Source organism: Ovis canadensis, chromosome 3 (assembly GCF_042477335.2).
Source record: "Ovis canadensis isolate MfBH-ARS-UI-01 breed Bighorn chromosome 3, ARS-UI_OviCan_v2, whole genome shotgun sequence".
Classification (NCBI taxonomy): domain Eukaryota; kingdom Metazoa; phylum Chordata; class Mammalia; order Artiodactyla; family Bovidae; genus Ovis; species Ovis canadensis.
The window spans coordinates 218,757,137-218,777,648 of record NC_091247.1 but is presented as its reverse complement, the minus strand read 5'-3'; the positions used below and the strand labels follow the sequence as shown (position 1 = coordinate 218,777,648).

The following is a 20,512-nucleotide window of genomic DNA, read 5'->3' as shown; positions in this document are numbered from 1 at the left end:
ACACACACACACACACAGACTATCCCTGGAAGGATATACAAGAAATTACTAACAGTAGCTGCTGGGAACAGGGGCTGGGGGTGAGTGGGTGCAAAATAGAGGTGAGGAAACACTTTTCCTGTTTTGATACTACCTATTTGAAAAGAGCAAATTCAACTTTAAAAAGAACACAACCAGACTGACAAAATGAAAGCCAAACGTGAAAAGTTCAGCACGTAGGGTTTTAAAATGAAAGCCACCTGCAGAAGGGCAGGGGGCCAGAGCAGAAGGACAGACTGCTTCCAGCAGACCAGAGAATGAGCTTCTCTAACAGCGGCTTCTCCATCTACGGCCCGGGGCTGAGAAAGCCAGTGAGTTCCTAGGTGCCACGCAGAGCCAGGCAGCAACCAGAACCTGCACGGTTGGGGCAGGGCTGAGGGAAGGACTCCACTTCCCCAGCTGGCCGGGCCACATCTGACTTCTGAGCCACATCTGACTCCTGAGCCACAGGGTTCATTGCAGCCCCAATGTTCTAGGAGCTAGAAGCCAGATTGAGGGGACCGAGCCACCCACAGACACCCCTGGAGCAGAAATTACAGGCCTCGGTGTGCTCGTCTAAAAGCAAAGGAGGCAGCTAGAGAGCGTGGTCAGGAAGGCCAAGGAGAACTGACTGCCTCCAAATACTTGACGGGCTGGCAGAGAATGAGGAGACCTGTTCTGAGCCCTCTGGAAGACTCTCTCTTCCAAAAAACACTTTTCCACCCAGCTCTTGCCAGAGGGGGCCCCAGATAACAGCTGTCCTTGAGGCCCCACTGGGCCAGGCGCCCAGGTTGCTGGGTACTTTATTGGCATCGACTCTAAACTATCACGCTGGTCCTCGGGGAGTTCACTGTTCCCACTCTCATTTTAGAGACAAGAAAATCGAGGCTGTCACTGCTGAGGGTCACATCAGTACGTGATGGAGTCAGGGCTCAAACCGGAGGCCACTCTCTGAACTACTACAGTCATCACAGGTTGGGCCAGAACTCGAAGGCCATGTGATTCTGTTGCTGTTCAGTTGCTCAGTCATGTCCAACTCTTCCCAACCCCAAGGACTGCAGCACCCCAGGCTCCCCTGTCCTTCACTATCTCTAAGAGTTTGCTTGAAGTCATGTCCATTGAGTTGGTGATGCCATCCAACCATCTCACCCTCTGGTGCCCCCTCCTCCTGCCCTCCATCTTTCCCAGCATCAGGGTCTTTTCCAATGAGTTGGCTCTTCACGTCAGTCGGCTAAAATATTGGAGCTTCAGCTTCAGCTCTTCCAGTGAATATTCAGGGTTGATTTCCTTTAGGTTGATCTAGCTATGGCAAGCTAAGGCAGGGCTGGGATCCTCTGCCAAAGTGACTCGGGTACAAGGAAGGCTAGTGAGGTGGATGCTGAGTAGAACTCGACCTCCCTGACACCTCCCTGATCCCCGATCCTCTTCGCTGCCCCTGCGGCTTCTCCCAGAAAGGCAATGGCCTTTTCCACAGTCCCGGCTGAGACATCCAGCTTGGATCATCCACACCCTAGGGCAGCGCCACTTCCCCCGCCCCCCACCAGAACCCCAGCCTCCAGCCCCCGGAGGAGGGCAGCTGGTCGGGTCTGGGGAGGGCCCGCTGCCCGGAAGCCCCGGCTGGGATGCTCCCAGACACTGTGGGCGGGCGGCGCGCGGTCGGGGGAGGGGGGAGGGGGAGCGCTGCGGGGAGCAGCCGACCCGCGAGATGCGCCCCTCCCCACCCTGCGGTGCAGGGCGCGCAGGTTAGGGTAGCGGCCACGCTCCCCGGGCGCGTGACTCAGCAGCCTCCTCGCCAGGAGGGGCGCGGGGCACACAGCTTCCCGACGCGGGGGCGGGGGTGGGTAGGAGGGGGCCGCCCCGCCGCCCCCGCGGGAAGCGCCGAGGGGCGCGTGGGCCGGGATGTTCCGCAGCGGCCGCTCGCCAAGCCGCCCACGCAGCCCCGAGCCCGGCCCGGCGCGCCCGCCCCCGCGGAGCCCCCGGGACGCGCCGCCCGCGGAAGGGCTTCCCCAAGCTCTGAGCGCTCCCCTCTGGTTGCTCCGGGGTTTACGCTCCAGTGTCCGAGGGGTGGGAACCTGCAAATTCTGAGAATCTGGAGCGGGAAGACCCCGTGGAATGCACCCCGCCCTCCCCGACCTGCGGGCCCTGGCCGCCCTGCACGGGGCCCAAGGTCTGTCTCCTTGGTTTCTCGCAAAAAAAAAAAAACAAACCAAAAAAAAACCCCAGCGAATTCAGAGCTCCCTTCTTGAGGCTCTTAGCATTTGGAAGTCAGTTTTCTCATCCAAGGTAAGTTGGTCCTGTTGCAGCGACCTCTGAACGGCTTAGCTTTGCCCCAGCCTCGGTGACCTGTAGGCAGAGAGGGGCCCAGAGGTGGGCAAAGACCGATTGTCCCCACTGGGCAGAGGGGACACCAAGGCCCACTGAAGAGAAGGGAGTGGATTTGCAGCAGTTCACACTTGGGGTCAGTGAGGGTGGGCACAGCGAACAGGACCCCGGAGTCCTGGCTTCTGGGTTCAGTCGAGCTGCTCCAAGAAACTGTCCTCTACCCACCCCTTCCACTGCTGCCTCAGGGTGCCTTCACGTGCCTCTGGAATTCCCTTTGGCCCTCTCCCACGGGTCCTTAGGAGTTGCGTAGCTCCAAGAATATCCAGGATGCCCAGCAAACCGATTTGGAAGCACCCGGGCATCTCTGTTCCTAAAGACCAGTCTGTGCACCGGAAACGTTAGACACAGCCAGGAGATTCCCAATTGCTCTGCTGAGTTTTTGTTGCTGTTTTAAATAATCATTGTGTTGAAGTGATGTGTTGAATGAAAATCGTGGTAGATTGGAATCATTTATCATGGAGGAAATTGTGGAATTCCCTTGCCTCTCCGCTGGGATGGGGAGTGCATTCCTGATTGGAAACAGGGAGGCAGCTGGTTTGACCTGCTGCACCCAAACTTGGAGAGGTCATGGGTGCCAGGCCCTGGCCACACCGGGCCAGTTCAGAGCAGATCACTGAGGTTTGGCCAGCATCTTGCTGCTGCCAGCACCTGAGCGTCCAAACACAGCACCTCTGCAGAGTCCCAAATACCTCGCCCCTGTACCGCCCACCTGCTTCTTCCTGGAGCTCACAGCCTCCAGAGGCCGAATCTCCTCCACGCTCCAGGCAAAGTGAGGGGGAGAAGTGGAGGTGCTGTAGACTCGCCCCATTGGGGGACCAGGAGGAGCTGGCTGGGCAGCAGAGAGAAGCAAGCACACAGAGAAAGAAGGAAGCCAGAGTTGGGACAGCATGCTCAGTCTGGGCAGTGAGAAGGCAGCGAGGAGGCCTGTGCTGTGGGGTGGGGTCATCACCCCCTCCTCCAGCCCGGAGTCAGGAACGGGCCCACCCTAGCAAAGACGCACCTTCTCCGTCCCCCAGACGCAGCCACGCCAGACTCACACCCACTCTCCCTCCCGGCAGCGTCCTAGCGGCTCCCTGACCAGAGCTCACACCACCGCCTGGTGGAAAAACGGGAGAGGCCTGGAGCCTGGCTGCTGCTTCCCATGGCTGCTCCCAGGCCAGGCGGTGACCCCAGAATCCAACCCTTTCTCCTTTGTCTCTTTTCTGCCTGGTGACATGGCAGCAACTCAGGTTCCCTTTCCCTCCCGTCCTCTTAGACCTGTTTTCCATTTCTAGTTGAGCCTGCTGATGGGCTGTGTGCGAGTGTGTGCATGTGCAAAGAGAGAGAGAAAGAGTGTGTCTGTATGTGTGTCTGTATGTGTGTGTGTGTGTGTGTGTGTCTGTTGGAACACTCCAAGGCTTTCTTATGCTTCATTTTTCCTAAAGCTTCCCAGGCTGAGGACTGGACTGCTCAGAGGCTTGGGTCAAAGGAGGAGGGAGCTCTCTATCCTCATGGGTAGAACTGGGGTGGGATCTACGCTCCCCTGTTGGCCTTCAGACCTGAGCCTCTGATCCAGCGTTTCCCAGGTGCTCAGCTGCGGAAACTGTGCCCATGAGTGTGGGCACCGCCCACCCCCTCACAGACCTCCCTCCAGCTGAGACTTTCTTCAGCCCTGACGCCGTACCTCCTCCCTCCACTTAAGGATGGATGAGACTGCCTGTGCCCTACACACTGAGAGCTTATTCCTTCTCATGTTGTTCATCACACACTGCTAGGTGTTGGGTTTGCCTCCATCCCCCACCCTTCTCAAGCTCATGTAACATCCACCTACTGCCTGCCAACATCTCCCCCCACCATGACAGACCCCATGAGAGTTGTGTGAGATTTTTGCCATCTAACATATTATTTTAAGGGGCTAGAAAGGATCAAAATTGCTTAACCAAGCACCAGGATGCTCCTTAGATTCCTGCCTTGTGAATTTTACACATGGGGCTCATTGGGGAAGTATTCCTTCTCCAGTGCAGATAATTTCAAGACTAGCCAGTGTGGGAGTGAGTGCCCTGGGTCCCTCCCCTTTACTTGCCAAGAAGTGCTAATTCCTTGCAAAATACAATGGACGTGAAGACCACTTAGGCTTCATCAGCCTCGCTCGTGAGCCCTTCAACACCTTCTGAACCTCCTGCCCCAGCTGTTAGACATCCTCTTCCCTTGTCAAGCTCATCCTTAGACACTGCTCAGATAAATTCCCATGCTTTTAGAGCCAAATGTGTTGTTTTTCTCCTGTCCTAGGAGAATTTGCATTTTAACAAGGGGGGTAACCTGAAGTCCCCAAAGGAGTCTCTAACTGTGGAATTGCTGGCCTTGGCAAGATGTTCTGGAAGGCAGAGAGACCTCCCTGGGTGCCCTCATCCCCTGTAACTGGAGGTAAGTTTGGCCCTGCACACCCACAGGGCAGCCCTGACTGGTTCTCTCAGTCCCTCACTGCATAGTGACAAGAGCACGGGATGAAGAGTGTGGAGAAGCTGAGTTGTACCTAGTTCGGCCTCTAATCAGTTTGGAAGCACCAGCCCTTTCTCTCTCAGGCCATAGTTTTCTCATTTGCCAAATGAGAAGTTCGGTGCAAATGACCTTCCAGAACCTTTTCAGCTCTGACATTTGCCTGACATTCGGAGGGTCTGGGGGACCCTGGTACAGCTCCCAAGGCCGACCAGCCCCTGGGGCTGTAGACACCTTCCTGGTAGGGGCAGGGGTCGGGTGCTTCTCTGGGCAGGACTTCCACTGGCCTGCAGGCCTCCTGTCCACAGCAGCCCGCCCCCTGCTGGGAAGGGAAGGTAGTGCTCAGCACAGCCCCCCCCTGGCAGTTACATAACCCTCCCAATGGGATATTCTAAACAGCAACAGCACAGCAGCCTTTGCCCTGGCCCACCCGGTGCCCCTAAACACACACACACACACACACACACACACACACACACACACACACACACACACAGGTCTTTGCCTGTGATGCCTCACAGCCACAACCACCTTTCCATCTTCTCTTTTCAATTTGTTTTCTTGCTGCTGCTGTTCAGTTGCTAAGCCGTATCTGACTCTTTGTGACCCCGTGGACTGCAGCATGCCAGTCTTCCCTTGTTTTTTTCTAGAAGGTATTTATGCTAAGAGAGTCCTTACAAGATGAAACTCCTTTACCCTCTGGGCTTGACCAGAATGAAAGAGAGTCCTCCCCCAGCCACCCTGACCGCCCAGCTTCCACCAAAACGCCAGGTCGGGTCAGGCCTCCCACTTTTCTCAGCCCCTCCCTGCTCTGTCTCCCTTTCTGACTGCAGAGCCCTGCGAAGAGTGGGTCTGCCTTCCATTCCCAGAATGGGAGAATTTGGAGAAATGGATTTAGCTTTCATTCCAGTGAACGGGAGGCATTCTCCTGGTTCAGACTCCATCCCCCACCCTCCCCTGTTGTCCTTGACAAGGTCACATACGAGATGACACTGTGGTTTCCCCATTTAGAAGACGGATGAGGTCATTGTTACCACTGTGGGGTGTTGGGTGGCGGCGACTTAGGTCCCCTCAGTGTCCATAAGAAAAATGCAAACAGTCTGAAAATGCAGCTGAAGAAATTCAGCTTGGGCTGAAGGAAGCAGTTCCCAGCTATTCAGTTGTGAGACCTCACCACAGGTCACTAAGGGATGACGGGTTTGTCCTGCCCAGCTGCATTTCAAGGCAGGCTCCCATTCATATATCTGGTACACACTGTCCAGAGGTTGAGTGGTGGTTGAAGAAAGGTCACACATAGAAATGTAGCCTGGAAGACTTCCTGAAGGAGTCCTGAACCTGGATTCTCCTCAATAGCTATGGTCTAACTCTGGATGAAACTTGGGCCCTGGCTTCTTTATCTGTAGAAATATTACAGCGTATTGAGCACTTACTACATGCCCAGAACAGCTTAGAATATATATAATCTAATTTTAAAATGTTTTACAACAACCCTTTAAAGTAGATCTTATTCCTTATTTCATAAATGAGAAAACAAAAAGCAAGGCTCAAAGAAGGTATAAGGGAACGCAGTGCTCTGTGGTGACCTAAATGGGAACCCGGAAAAGGGGGGATATATGTATACACATAGCTGATTCACTTTGCTGTACAGCAGAAACTAACACATTGTAGAACAATTATACTCCAGTAACAGCTGAAAAAATGAATGCAAGGCATTCCAGCTGGTAGCTGATGGAACAGGATTCATACCCGGGTATGCCTGCCTGCAAAGCCCAGGTTCTGAACCATCTGGATCTTGAAAACTCCCAGGTGGCTCAGCGGTAAAAAAAAAAAATCCACCTGCCAACACAGGAGATGCAGGTTCGATCCCTGGGTTGGGAAGATCCCCTGGAGGAAGAAATGGCAACCCAGTCCAGTACTCTTGCCTGGAGAATCCCCTGGACAGAGGAGCCTGGCAGGCTACAGTCCACGGGGTCGCAAAGAGACACCACTGAGTGACTGAACAACAGCAACATGGTTTCCTTAAGTTCCTTTCGGCCTGAACAACCTAGTTTCTCCCTCCCGCTCCTCCTCCTCCTACTCGTGTGTTAATGCCCTTGCTGCCTGAAGTGGACAGGACCGTCCATTCCTGTGTGAACATGAGAAGCCCTTTGCAACTTGTGTCAGAACCCACATTTCACGCTTCTCACGAAGCAGAGGAGGAAGGTGCAACGGCGGCCCCAGCCTCAGAGGTCCCACCAAATGGCCTTGCGTTTGGGGGTCTGCCAGGTGCAAGGAGCGCATCCCCAGGACCTGTTCCTAAGATACCCCTTGCTAAGCCACTGCCACCCTGGGCCCTCTGAGAGTTCTTGCAGGCCCCAGTGGAAAATGTTTAGGGTCTACAGCAGAGCCGTCTGTGTCTAAAATTCCTAATGTGGGGTTTAAATCCAAGATTCAGGCCTCTTTCCAGGTCCAGCTGGTTGTCTGGCTCTCCCCGATTTTTCATGTCACCCTCTCCCAAGACCTGACCTATCTGCCTTTTTTCACAGGTGACCTCTGAAACTTGGGCCGCATAGTTATTTGCTGAATCAGCAGGACCGACTGCTGCTCCTCTCACTGGATTTCGGGCCAAGAGGAAGATGTGCCAGGATGGCCTTGCGAGGGCCTCTGCTGTTGGCCATGTGGTTCCGAGAAGGGCTGGGGAAGGAAGGAGGTGGCAGTGGAGCAGGCACCCAGGTGGCTTTTCTCTGGAGTCCTGTTGTTTTGGGCTGAGAGTGAGGAAGGAGCAGTGGCCCGGGCCCTCAGAGAGGCAGGGGATGGCAGAGCGCCATGAGTGTCTGCCCGTGCCAGCTTCTGGGTGAGCAGAAGACGCCCAAGCCCCCTTCTCAGCGAGCCTTCACTCAGGCCCCTTTGCCGGCTGGCCAGCCTGGTGTCGTCCCCTCCTTATTGAGATGGGCAAGAGGAGGACAGGGAGGCTGGGGAATAAGAGCATAGTGTGACTTCCTCAGCTAGCAGAGGTTTTGGCCACTGGGAAGAAAGGACCAGTACTGAGCTCTTCCTATGTTGATGAGTTTAGCCTTGGTGGTGGGGGGGGGGGTGATGGGGGAGGGGCTGTAGGTCAGAGTGGGGAATGGTAATCGAGGTGCACCACGGACATTTCCTTGGATCGACTCCTCCCAGCTCTGTCCCCCTCCAGCTGTCCCTGCCTCTCACTATTCCTCACGTAAACCCTTGGCACCAACCTCAGAAACCTCTCTGGGCTCTGGATATGCTATGTATGCTCTCTTTTTCACCCCATTCTGTTCTGATAGAGGCAGGCTCTGGCCACCTGCAGTCCGCTTAACACTTACCAAGACGTTTCTAGACCCCTGTCTAGAGTGCATTGAGCACAGACTATCTGTGTCTTTTCGCAGCAGAGAGTGCAGGATTTTGAACAGATACAGTAGAGCTGACTTTCACACAGTCTTAAGAGCTCCCATGAGGGGCTCGTCTTGGAGATCTGCCACCTCCAGGCAGGCAGCCTTGATTCAGTAGGAGCACAGATGCCTGCTCCAATCAGGGTCTCAGACAACAGGCTAGAAGTCACTTTCAGTAGTCTTCCTGCCATTGCCCGACTCTGAGGAATGCAAGACCATGGTGCTCAGATGACCCAAGGTTTAGTTTATGCTTAGGATGGGAGCAGAGAGGGGGAGACTTCTCTATACAGCTTACATGGAAGCAAAGGATGGAAGGAAGAAAATGTGGGGAGAGGGTGTGTTTGAGGGGAGGGATGAAAGGGGGAAGAGAGAACATATTAAAAAGACAAAGGAGGAAGCAGAGAGGACAGGAGCTCCCGAGACACATTCAGAGTTCACGGCCCGTGGAGATGGGGAGCTCCAGGGTAGGAGCTGAATTTGAATTGTAATGAGAGAATCTTAGCCTGCCTCCAGTAATCCTCTGCCCATGGACATGGGGACTTGGGCAAGCCCTGGGATCCACTGGCTCTAAACACATGGCTGGGTGGACAGATGGACACGTGCTCAAGCAGAGAAGCTGTGGCCACACTAAAGCCTGGAGCTTCAGGCCGGGTCATATGCTTCCATGGCGAGGAGGGGACTTTGCTGGGTCAGGCTGAAGCTCTGGCTCCAGCCAGGAAAGGGATAATCAATTCTGTAGAGGCTGTGAGCCTTGATTGAAAAAATAAAGAGGAGGAAGCTAGATTGCTGCTTTCATTAAGAGGCAAAAGCAGTGGGGGCTGGAGCTTAGCAAGAGCCAGGAAGCAGCAGAGAAAGAATGTTAACCCCTTGGGTGTCATTCTTCCCGATGTCTTTACACTCACCCAGTCCCACATTGTTGCTTCCTTGACCTGACCTCCAAGGCCACCAGCTTCGTAGCTCCCTTAGCTGGAGGAGGGAGAGGCTGGGCAGCGTATTAATGGAGATCTGATGATGATTAAACAATCGATTATTTCCCAGCCCCAGGGTCCCCAGGGCTCCGGCCTCTCCTGGATTCAGGGAAGAAGATGAGTTCTGGGGATAAGAGATAAGCTGTGCGGTGCAATCACAAGTCTCACAGTGCCTGGTAACCCTCACCCCTGCCTCAGCAACCTCACCAGGGCCACATTCTCACCCTACTGAGGCCAGAAAAGGGGAAGGAAGAAACAAAAGAGGATTTCAGCAAAGTTATGATGGAGAGACCCCTCTGCCGGCTCTTCCTCCTACGTCAGGATGCCCAGTAGGGAACTGATTCAGCAGGGAGATTCCCAGGAGAGGCCCCAGGAAAAGGGCTGCTGGCTCGGCTCTCTCTCTCCCCCAGTCTTATCTGGTCCGTGGAGTGCTGCCCATATCTAACCCAACAGTACTGAGAGGTTGGGTAGAAAAGGACAGACATGCAAAACGGGGGTCGTGGGTGGAGAGCAGGATGGGGCCAAATGTGTAGTCAGCAAAGATGATTCCTTCCTGAGGTTCTGTGGGGGGAAACTTCGGCTGAAGTTAAGCAGAAAAGTGGGGAGACACGGGTGGTCCAAAAGGCATTTAGTCCGCCTGGATGCCCAAGATTTCCCATCCAAGCGGGGAGGGAGCTAAGGGAGGAGGTGAGGCATTTGTTTCTGAGCTCTCTAAGTCTCTGGGTGTCTAGGCTTGAGGAGCAGGAGGGGTGAGCTGGCAGATCTGAAGAAAGGAAGGGGTTGCTGGCAGTGTTAACCTCTTGGTACCTGGCAAAACTTCCTGAAAGCTTTCCAACAACTTCCACTCTCTTCCACCATTTTATTTACTTATTTTTGTCCTACTCCCTTGGGAAGGAAAAGCAGGACAAGGGAGAGGGGAAGGTGAGGACATGATGGTTTCTCTCCAGTTGTGACATGTGAGGCTAGATAGGAATCCAGATGATGCCTAAAACCCCTGGGTTCCCAACAAGAGCCCCTGGGCAGGAGAGTTTGGGCTCTTTAAGCTGCTTTGGGGGCCACAGCAAAGTCGTTATTCAGGAGAAATGAGCTTTCCTCCACCCTTCTTGCCCACACAGTCCCCGAAGGGATGCAAAGAAAGTGAGAATGTGGTGGAAAAGTAGGAGGACACCGAGGAGCGTGAGGAGAGGAACCACGATTCCCTGGGAGCTGTGGCTGCCCTAGGAAATGGAATGGAATAATTCCGCCCCCTATTTAGGGTGGGGGGAAACACATGGTATTTTGTAGTTTTTTTTGTTTTAGATTTTTTTTTCACCTTTTGCTGAGCCATGGGCAGTGAGGGAAAACTGACTTTCTGCTTTTTCTGCCAAATAAAGAAAACCGTGACACTGAAGGAAGAGCAATGGACCACTGAAGGAGCTTGGAAAGAAAGCCGCATCTTCTTGGGGTTTGAATCAAACGCTGTGGCGTCATCCTGGATCTTCCTCTCTTAAGAACCCAAGATTTTGGTCACATCTACCCTGTGTCCTGACCCAACTTGTCTAACTCTGCAGTAGATATGAGGAGAAAATGAGCCTACGTCAAATCTTCACAAGTATCTGTAGGTTAAAGCATGCCGAGGCTGCTGAAGATGACTCTTGGTTCTCCTCCTTTCCGACCCCCAACTTCCTTGGCATCCCCATTGTCAGGGTCAGGTGCTGACTAGCTTCTGATTTCCCCTTAGCTGTTCTTCCATCACCTGTCTCCTCAGAGAAAGGAAGCTGACATGGTCACAGCCTTCCCAACACAGAGGAGAGAATATTCCAGTCTTCTTCTCTTCTTCCCATATCCCTAGTTCATGGATATTGGATGTAAAGAAAAAGAGCTTGAAGTTCTAGAGTTTCTCATTAGGGGCTAATAAGCATATTTCTCTCTGGACCTAACATGAGATTCCACTTATCACCAAATAACCAAGGGGAAACAAGATTTGCAGTCACCAGCCATAACAGGAATTACATCCAAATGCCAACTCTGTTTGCCAACTGTCTCATCATTATTCCCTTTCCACGATTGCTAACACCCTGCATAGAAATCCTCCTTGAGTCAGAGGGTAGAGCTGTAACCAGGCAGACCTGACACTATAAAGGGATTCTCCATGGGCTTGGTGGGCTGCTACCTGGTACCCCTCTAGATTTGTGGGGATTCAGAAGAAAGGGGCCCAATCAGGTCAGAGCAGAGTAAGCTTCCCCAAATGAGCCACTCCTGGCTTTGACTCCCACTGCATCGGTTAAAGAGCTAGCTTGTTCCCCTGGGAGATGCTTTCTCCCACCCTCCTCTTCCTCTATATCCAGCCCCCTTTCCTTCTCACATCATCTTGCCTCTCAGGCTTATGTTCTGCCTCCAAATCCCCTCAGACCCCAGTTCTACTCTTCCCGGACCCTGCCCTTTTTAAAGCTCTTAACATGTCTTTTTTTCATATCTCCCTCTCCATTCAAATAATTTTAGTACCCAAACTCCCATCCAGATTTTCCCTAACTTAAAAAGATTCTTCAACTGTTCTCTTTTCTTCAGTTTAATCTTCTCCCCTAACTTCGCCTCCAGTCTTGTCCCCTTTGAAATCTGCCAGTTTTCAATAACCCTAATCACCCCTATGTCTTTCTTCCTCTGACCTCTTTTGCTCCAACATCCCCCAGACCCCCGAACACTGGTGTCGTTCCCTCCTTCCCCCCAAATCTCCTTGACATACTTCTGCCCCTAAGCATCTTCTCACCCCTCCACTTCACACTGCCCTAGTCCTCCAGACTCGGGTGCACCTGATTACCCCCTCGTCCCCCACTCACGTCCGTTAGCTTCCCTCCCTCCCACAACGGTTCCCATGCCTGCTTCCCCACTCACTCGGGTCTCCTGCTCAGGACGCCCTTGCCGAGGGCGGCGGGGGATTTGTGCTGAAGGAGGGTTCCAGCAGCAGCGCAACAACTCGGGGGACGCTCCTTCTCCTTGTCAGCCACGGCCCCGGGCGCCACCGGGTGCTGGTGGGGCGACTGGGGTGCGTGAGCCCTGCCGCTGGGGCCCGGTTGGGGCTGAGCCAGGAGCTGTCCGTGGTGCTGAAGCGGGGGCTGCTCGGGAGCGGGCTGTGGCGCGGCGGTCGGCAGCTGTCCGTGGTCCTGGAGCGGCTCCTGGGCCCCGGCGGTGGCCGGCGACGGGGGCACGAGCCCGGGCGGAGGCTGGGCTTGCAGCAGCTGCTGGTGCTCCCACAGGCTGCGGTTCTCGGCGCTCAGCTCGTCCAGCCGCCGCTCCAGCTCGTCGATGCGCTGGCGCTGGGTGTGGATGAGGCTCTGCTGGTTCTGCACGATGGCCGTGAGCTCTTTGAGGTAGAGCACGGCGCGCACCGGGTTCTCCAGCAGGCTCTCCATGCCGCCCGCCGCCGCCTGCGCCCTGCCTGCGCCTCGGCGGGCGGCGGGGAGCGCGAGGGCGCGCACGAGCCCAGCAGCCCCGGCGGTCCGCTCGCCTCCCTCCCGCCGCCGGCGCCGCGTCACCGCCACACCGACATTCACACACGCACGGGGGGCGGGACCGCGGCGCCCGGGCCCACCTTCCCCCTCCCATCCTCCCCCTCCCACGCCCTCCAGGCTTCGTGAGGAGTCTCGGCTTCCTGCAGGGCTGGCAGGGGCGGAGAGAGGCGAATGAGAGAGCGGGTAGAGGCTCAGGATAAACGGAGGGGGCCCGGGATGGATGACATGAATCTGGCAAGAAGGGATAGCCGGCGAGGTGGAAGTGAGGTGGGACCGGGAGGAGAACAGAAGCACATAAGGAAAGAGGAAGCAGAACAGGAGAGGATGGCGAAAGGAGACAGAAATGTACGAAAAAGAGGAAGTCTGACAAGTCACGCGTTCTTTTTCCTGTGTCCAGTCATCCCAGGGGGTGAGGGTCCATCTTAAAGACCTTCCGAGCAGAGGCCACACTTGCCTCTTGCGTACTCGGCAGTCTTGTATTCTGCTGGGGGAATCCCCTGGAACAGGAGGGTCATGGGACTCTGAGAGAGACCCCAGACAACATCTGGTCCTACTTCTTCAGCCAAGGGGAAACTTAGGCTGGGAAGGCTGTTTGTTTATGCTTGATTTCCTCTGGGAATGAGACCTCAGGACAGTTTTAGCCATTCTAATAGGAACATGAACTAAATAAACCGGACCCTCTGTGTCATGGACTAAAGAGCTTCCAGAAGCTTCTTAAAGAGATCATTCTGTTTGAAAAACATCTATGAAATGCATACTGCACGGAACACTGTGCTAGGTGGTGTTAAGATAAGGGTGACTAGGATGGAATCTTTGGCTTCTTGAAGCTTATGATTAAGTAGGTGAAACAGGTAATAAATATTTCGTTTCAATATTCAGTGGTGGTTGTAAGTGATAAGATGGAGATTGCCTCGAGTGCTATAGGAGCCCAATAGCTTGGGATTTGAGAATGCTCCTTGGGAGAAATAACACTTGAAGTGGGAAAGATTTTCCAGAAAGGGAGAACAGCATTAGCAAAAGCTCAGAGACAGGAATCAGCGTGGACTGAATCACTCAATAATTTCTACAATAAATTTACATAAAACACACACTAAGTGCTAAGTAACATACTAGGAACCATACAAGCTAGCCGTAGCATAGATCACAAGTTATCATTTCTGTATTCAAGAGGATTGCAACCTAGTAGAGTAGATATGGCATGCAACGAACAACTAGAATATACATCAAAGTTTCTGTAAGAGACCTTCAAGCCAAGTGCCATAGGAGTTCGGGAGAGTGAGAAATGGTGTTTAACTATGGTGATCTGATAAGGAGGAGGTGTTATTCAAGCTGGGCCCTGAAGGATGGGAAGTGTGTCATCAAATAGGCAGAATAGGGGAAGGTCGGGAAGATATGTCAGGCAGCAGGAAAAGACTAAGGAATGGAAGTACAGCACCTCTGTTCAATCCAGTTTGGCAGAAAATGACCCTTTCCTCTGGGCTAGGAGTACTCTTAGCATATCTGTTGGACTGCTGCATCTTCCACACAGGTGGTCCACCAGCCTCCCTGTCTACCTGCTGCTCCCCCAGGGTGGGTATATCTGTCGATACCAGGTATCCAGTGAGCTGGGTCAGCCACGTCCATCTGGTGCCAGACTTAAATGACCTGGGGAGGATCTGTGCTCTGCAAATATATTGGTTTCTCTGCACTTGGTGTTTTATTTTGCTTTCTTCCCATTTATTTTCCTAGCAGGCTTCCTTTTGTAAAGAATAAGTGAAGAAAGCTTATCCACAGCTGACTCAACATTTGGGAGAGCAGAGCACCCAGGAGGGTGACCAGTAATTTCCACTGAAGAATGGAGATTAGGGGGGGGATGAGGGCACACAAAATGCAAACACTTTTCTTCTGAATTTTCTTTGCCTGCCTAGTTGATTCATTGTCTAAACAAGTGAAATAGTCTGCAGCATAATCATCTATGGGGGCCCCTATTAGTTCTGCTGTGTTGGAATCACTTGGAGTGGAGCCCAAATGTGTTTTTATCTTTTAACTTTTTTCCTTTAATGAAAAAATTATTGAGTTACAACTCACATGTAATAGTATGCACCCACTTTGTGCACAGTTCAATGAATTTTGACAAAAATATACACTGTGTAATCAAATTTTCCATCACTGCAAAAAATGAGGTTCTTACCTCATGCCCCTTTGCAGTCAATTGTTGTCATCCTCATCCCCGATCAACCACTGATCTGCTTTCTGTCAAGAGAGATTCGTTTTGCCTATTCTAGAATTTCACATAAATGGCAATCACAGAGAATATATTCTTTTGTCTTTTTTTGTTTTTTTTGCACAGCATAATTCTTTTGAGGTTCATCTGTTCTGTTATAGGTATCAATATTTTGTTCCCTTTTATTTCTGAGTAGTCTTCTATGATATTGACACACTATAATTTATCTACTCACTTATTAATGGACATTTGGTTGTTTCTTGCCTTTGATTATCTTAAATAAAGCTGTTGTGATCCTTAATGGACAGTTATTTATGTAGACATATGTTTTCATATGTCTCATATTTTATGCTACATGTGTCTTATAAGAAAGAAAAATCTAGAATTGGAATTGCCAAGTCATATACAAATATACATATATATACATATATATATATACACATACACACACAAATATTTAATAATAAGAAACTGTCAAATTGTTTTCCAAAGTGGTTGTACTATTTTTTATTCTCATCAGCAGTATGTGAGAGGTTCAGATGTTTCACATCCTTGCTATCACTTGGTATTTTTAGCCTCTTTTTTTTTTTTGGTTGCACTGGGTCTTCGTTGCTGTGCACAGGCTTTCTCTAGTTGCCGTGCAAAGGCTTCTCATTGCCGGGGCTTCTTTTGTTGCTTCTCTTAGAGCATAGGCTCCAAGGCACATGGGCTTCAGTAGTTGCGGCTCACAGGCTCTAGAGCCCAGGTTCATTGGTTGCGGCCTGTGGGATCAGCTGCCCCGCAGCATGTGGGATCTTCCCGGACGAGGGATTGAACCCATGTCCCTTACATTGCAAGGCAGATTCTTAACCAGTGGAACACCAGGGAAGCCCCTGGGGAAGGAATTCAAGTTCTTTAGTACACATGGGGCTATTCAAACATTCTATTTCTTTGGGTATCCATTTTGGTAATTTGCTTCTCTTGTAGGCAGAATGACCTCTCAAAGATGTCTTAGTCTTAATTATCAAAACCTGCGAATGTATTAACTGATATGGCAAAAGCCACATTAGATATGTGATAAAATTAAGAATCTTGAATCACAAGAGTCTTTATAAGAGGGAGGTGAGGATGTCAGAGAGGAGACGTGGCAACAGAAGCAGAGGTCATGGTGAGGCAATTGCTATGAGGAAGGCGATGGCGCCCCACTCCAGTCCTCTTGCCTGGAAAATCCCATGGACGGAGGAGCCTGGTAGGCTGCAGTCCATGGGGTCTCACAGAGTCGGACACGACTGAGCGAGTTCACTTTCAGTTTTCACTTTCATGCATTGGAGAAGGAGGTGGCCACCCACTCCAGTGTTCTTGCCTGGAGAATCCCAGGGACAGGGGAGCCTGGTGGGCTGCCGTCTATGGGGTTGCACAGAGTCGGACACAAATGAGCGAGTTCACTTTCAGTTTTCACTTTCATGCATTGGAGAAGGAGGTGGCCACCCACTCCAGTGTTCTTGCCTGGAGAATCCCAGGGACAGGGGAGCCTGGTGGGCTGCCGTCTATGGGGTTACACAGAGTCGGACAAGACTAAAGCGACTTAGCAGCAGCAGCAGCAGTGTTTCCTCTTGCTTTTCTTTTACTAGATTCTTAAGGTGGAAGCTTAGGTTGATGACTTTGGACCTTTCTTCTTTTTTCATATAAGCACTTAAAGCTCTAAATTTTTGCTGTTTTTAAAGTCTTATAAAGCACTCTTTTTACTGCATCCCACGAATTTTGTTTTCATTTTCACTCAGAGCAAAATATTTTGCAATTTCTCTGTTACTTCTAAATCTTTCCATTATTAATTTCTAATTAAATTCCTTTGTGGTCAGAGAACATATGAGTTCAATCTTCTTACATTTATCGAAACTTTTGGGACTTTATATGGTCCAATCTACAGTCTGTTTTTCTTGTTAAGATTTTTTTTTTGGAATGTGGACCATTTTTTTTAAGTCTTTATTGAATTTGTTACAAAAATTGCTTCTGTTGTATGTTCTGCTTATTTTGGCCATAAGGCATGTAGGATCTTAGCCCCCTGACCAGGGATTGACCCACACTCCTGCTTTGGATGGCAAAGTCCCAACCACTGACCTCCAGGGAATTCCCTGCAGTTAGTTTAGATTAATATTTCACATGCAAGTGCCTGATAGCCACTCTAGCTTTTTCACTGTTAATGTTTGCATGTGTGGCAGGCAGAATAATAGCTCCCGAAATGTCCATATCCCACCCTGAGAACCTGTGAATATGTTACCTACATGGCAAAAGAGACTTTACAGGTGCCATTAAAATTATGACCTTGAGATGGGAAGAGTGTCATGGAGGTGTCGTCTAGGTGTGTGCAGTCTAACCACATGGTTCCTTAAAGGTGGAGAACTTCCTCTGGCTGTGGGCACGTGGAGACACGAGTACAGAAGAATGGTCAGAGTGGTGTAATTCGAGAAGGACTAGACCTACTTTATTTGCTTTGAAGACAGAGGAAGAAAGAATTTCTTGGTGGTCCAGTGGTTAGGACTCTGGATTCCACTGCTGGGGCCCGGGGTTCAGTCTGTGGTCAGGGAACTAAGATGCCACAAGCTGCATGGTGTGGCCAAAAAAAAAAAAAAAAAAAGATGGAAGAGGCCATGAGCCCAGGAATGTGGGTGGTCTCTAGAAGAGTCATGGTAACTGAATCTACCCTAAAGCTTTCAGAAAGGAACGCAGCTGTGCTGAAGCTTTGGTTTTAGCCCAGTGAGACCCATGTTGAATTTCTAACAAAACCGTAAGATAATACATTTGAATGGCTGAAGCCACTCCGTTTGTGATCATTTGTTATGGCAGACACAGAAAACTAATACAGCAAGTTACATTTCCTCCCATCCTTTAAATTTATCTGCGTCTTTACATTTAACGTGTTTTTTTTTTTTAGATAATATTTAGTGGTGAAAATACAATATCTAAAAGGAAAGTTTTACTGGGTGGGATTAAAGCAGATAAATACTGCAGAATTTTAAAAATCAGTAAAACTAAAAGATAAAGCAACAGAAACTGCTCAAACTCATTGATATTATTCATGGGTCACCAAGTTCTCTATTCTTTTTTTTTTTTACCCTCAATCTTTTTTTCCCCTCGGAGTTTTGTGAAGATGGTTTCACCTCTAGGAGTTCCACTTAGTTATTTTTTTATATCTTTCATTTCTCATCTCATTATGTTTATGTTTTTCTCCTAATTTGGGTCTCATTTTCCTGCTTCTTCAGGTATCTAGTAATCGTTTATTCTATACTGGACTTTTAAATTTTTATTCTTTTTCTTTTCTTGGAGTATAACTGCTTTGCAAGTATTGTATTAATTTCCACTGTAGAATATGCTGGACATTTTGAACATGACTTTGTTGAGTGGAGAATTTTGTTGTTTTCCTTTGAAGAGTGTTGGGCTCTGCTTTTATAAGTCGTTAAATTATCTGTGGATCCACTTGATCCTTTCAAGACTAATTTGTAAGCTTTTTATTTTAGGGCAACTCTTGGGCTAATTTATCCCTGTTGCCATGGTGCAATCATTCTGTCCTCTGATCAAATGCCATCAGGGTCTCTTCAGTGTGACTGGTCAGAACTCTAATCTCTTCCAGCCTCTGTGAGCCCTGCGCATGGTTCAGCTTAACCACCCACCCTATCCCAGTCATTATTTATTGAGTCTTACAGAGTTTGTGCAGTTCAGTGTTTAGCATCAGATCCAAGAAGGGCTCCCTGTGGATTCCTGGAGCTCCTGCTTCATCTAACTCCTTCTCTGACTCTGCTCTGTAAATTCCAGCCACCTTAGCCTCCCTAAGTGTCTAAGTCCTCAGCTCAGAGACTATCATGCTATGCTCTGCTCCCGGCTCCGCGCATGACAACCTTTTTTTTTTTTATTACTTTTCGTTTAGCTGTAGTTGCCATGCTGTACATTACATTGCCAATACTTAACTTATATTGTAACTGAAAGTTTGTACTTCTGCCCACAATTTCCCATCTCTGGCAACCACCTGTCTGTACCTATGAGGTTTTTTTGTGTGTTTTTTTTTTAAGTTAGATCATGCAGTATTTGGTTTAGCCTTTCTGATTCATTTAATTTAGCATAATGCACTCAAAATCCATTCATGTTGTCACAAATGGCAAGCTTTCATTCTTTTTTATAGGTGAGTAATATTCATATATATACGTATATCTCACATCTTCTTTATTCATCTGTTCACAGGCAGTTAGGTTGTTTCCATATCTTGACTATTGTGAATAATGCTGCAATGAACATGGGGGTGCATAAAAAATTTTTAATGGAATATACTTGCTTTATAATGTGCTAGTTTCTGCTGTACAACAGCGCGAAGCAGCTGTATATATACACATATTCCCTCCTTCTTGAGCCTCCCTCCCATTCTGCATTGCAATCTTGAAAGTTCCTCCCCGAGGCCACAAGCCAGGGCATTCAGGGCTCACCTAGTTTGCATTCCTTTTCTTAGGAACCATTGCCCCATGTTGCCGCTTTTCCAATGTCTGAAAATTGGCTTTCAAATCCATGTGTATACTGGAATGTAGCAATTTTCTAGCCATTGATAGAAGGAGGACAAATGCAGTCATAGATCTTGGCTTCTGGCCAGTCTTTTTGTGGCCAGGAGCCAAGAAGTACATTTTTAACAAGCACCCCAGGTGATTCCGATGCACCTTAATGTGGAGAGCTCCTGGGCGAGCAAGCAACAAAAGGAATGCCTCTCCGGTTCACAGGACACCTTCACCTTCATGTTTGTTATCATTTCATCCTCCCATCCTCCCCCTGGGAAAGGCAGGCAGGGATTACCGTTCCTCTTTCAGGACACGCATGTTGAGGCCCGGGGAAGTCGTGGAAACGGTTGGGAGGAGTGAGAGAGACACCAGTGAGCAATTATGGGTAGTCATAGGAAAGAATCCAGCCATAGAAAAGGGCACTTACCTCCTTGAGTCTCAAATCTCTCTCTTTTAAAATGGCATGGTAGGAATACTCCAGTATTCCTGCCTGGGAAATCCCATGGACAGGGGAGCCTGGCGGGCTACAGACCATGGGGTCACAAAGAGTCAGACGCAACTGAGCACACACACACACACCCAATTACAGGGCTGCTTCTGGTTTCTGGACAGCTCACTCTCATTTTTTGGGAGTGGACTTTTGCTTTGCTTAATTAACTTGCTACTTAAAACTGCAAAAAAATAAAATAAAAAAAGACAGGTAGGACACCAGGTTAAATTGTGTGTGTGTGTGTACATTTCTACACATATGCAATGCATAATCAACAATAAAATGTTACAACATTGCGATCAGTTCAGGAAGACTTCCTATAGGAGGTGGGATTCTAGGACCTGTCTCTTGGCTATGACATGTGTGCTAGTAAGATTAGAATTCAAGGGTAACATGATGGCAGCAGGAAGGATACTGACAAGGGCTTTGACGCCCAGTGAACAGTGGGGGATTCAGTTTTTCTGGCCCAGGATATGAATTTGTGCCTTTCTTATCCCTCAACGACCTGACAAGGACAGAAGGCACTGCCACCTCTGTCCACAGTGTGAGGAGCAGGGGGAATCCTCTCACTTCAGCGCAGAA

The 20,512-nt window shown here is 50.1% G+C and overlaps 1 protein-coding gene across 1 annotated transcript in view; it reads right to left on the bottom strand.

The window, feature by feature from the left end:
- Window positions 1–12,731, bottom strand: part of IQSEC3 (IQ motif and Sec7 domain ArfGEF 3) — an 86,395-nt gene extending 73,664 nt beyond the window's left edge. The window contains exon 1 of the mRNA XM_069581548.1: window positions 12,107–12,731. Within this exon, the coding sequence (XP_069437649.1) occupies window positions 12,107–12,624 (518 nt within the window). The 5' untranslated portion in view covers window positions 12,625–12,731. The remainder of the gene's footprint in view (window positions 1–12,106) is intronic.
- Window positions 12,732–20,512: the final 7,781 nt, after the last annotated feature.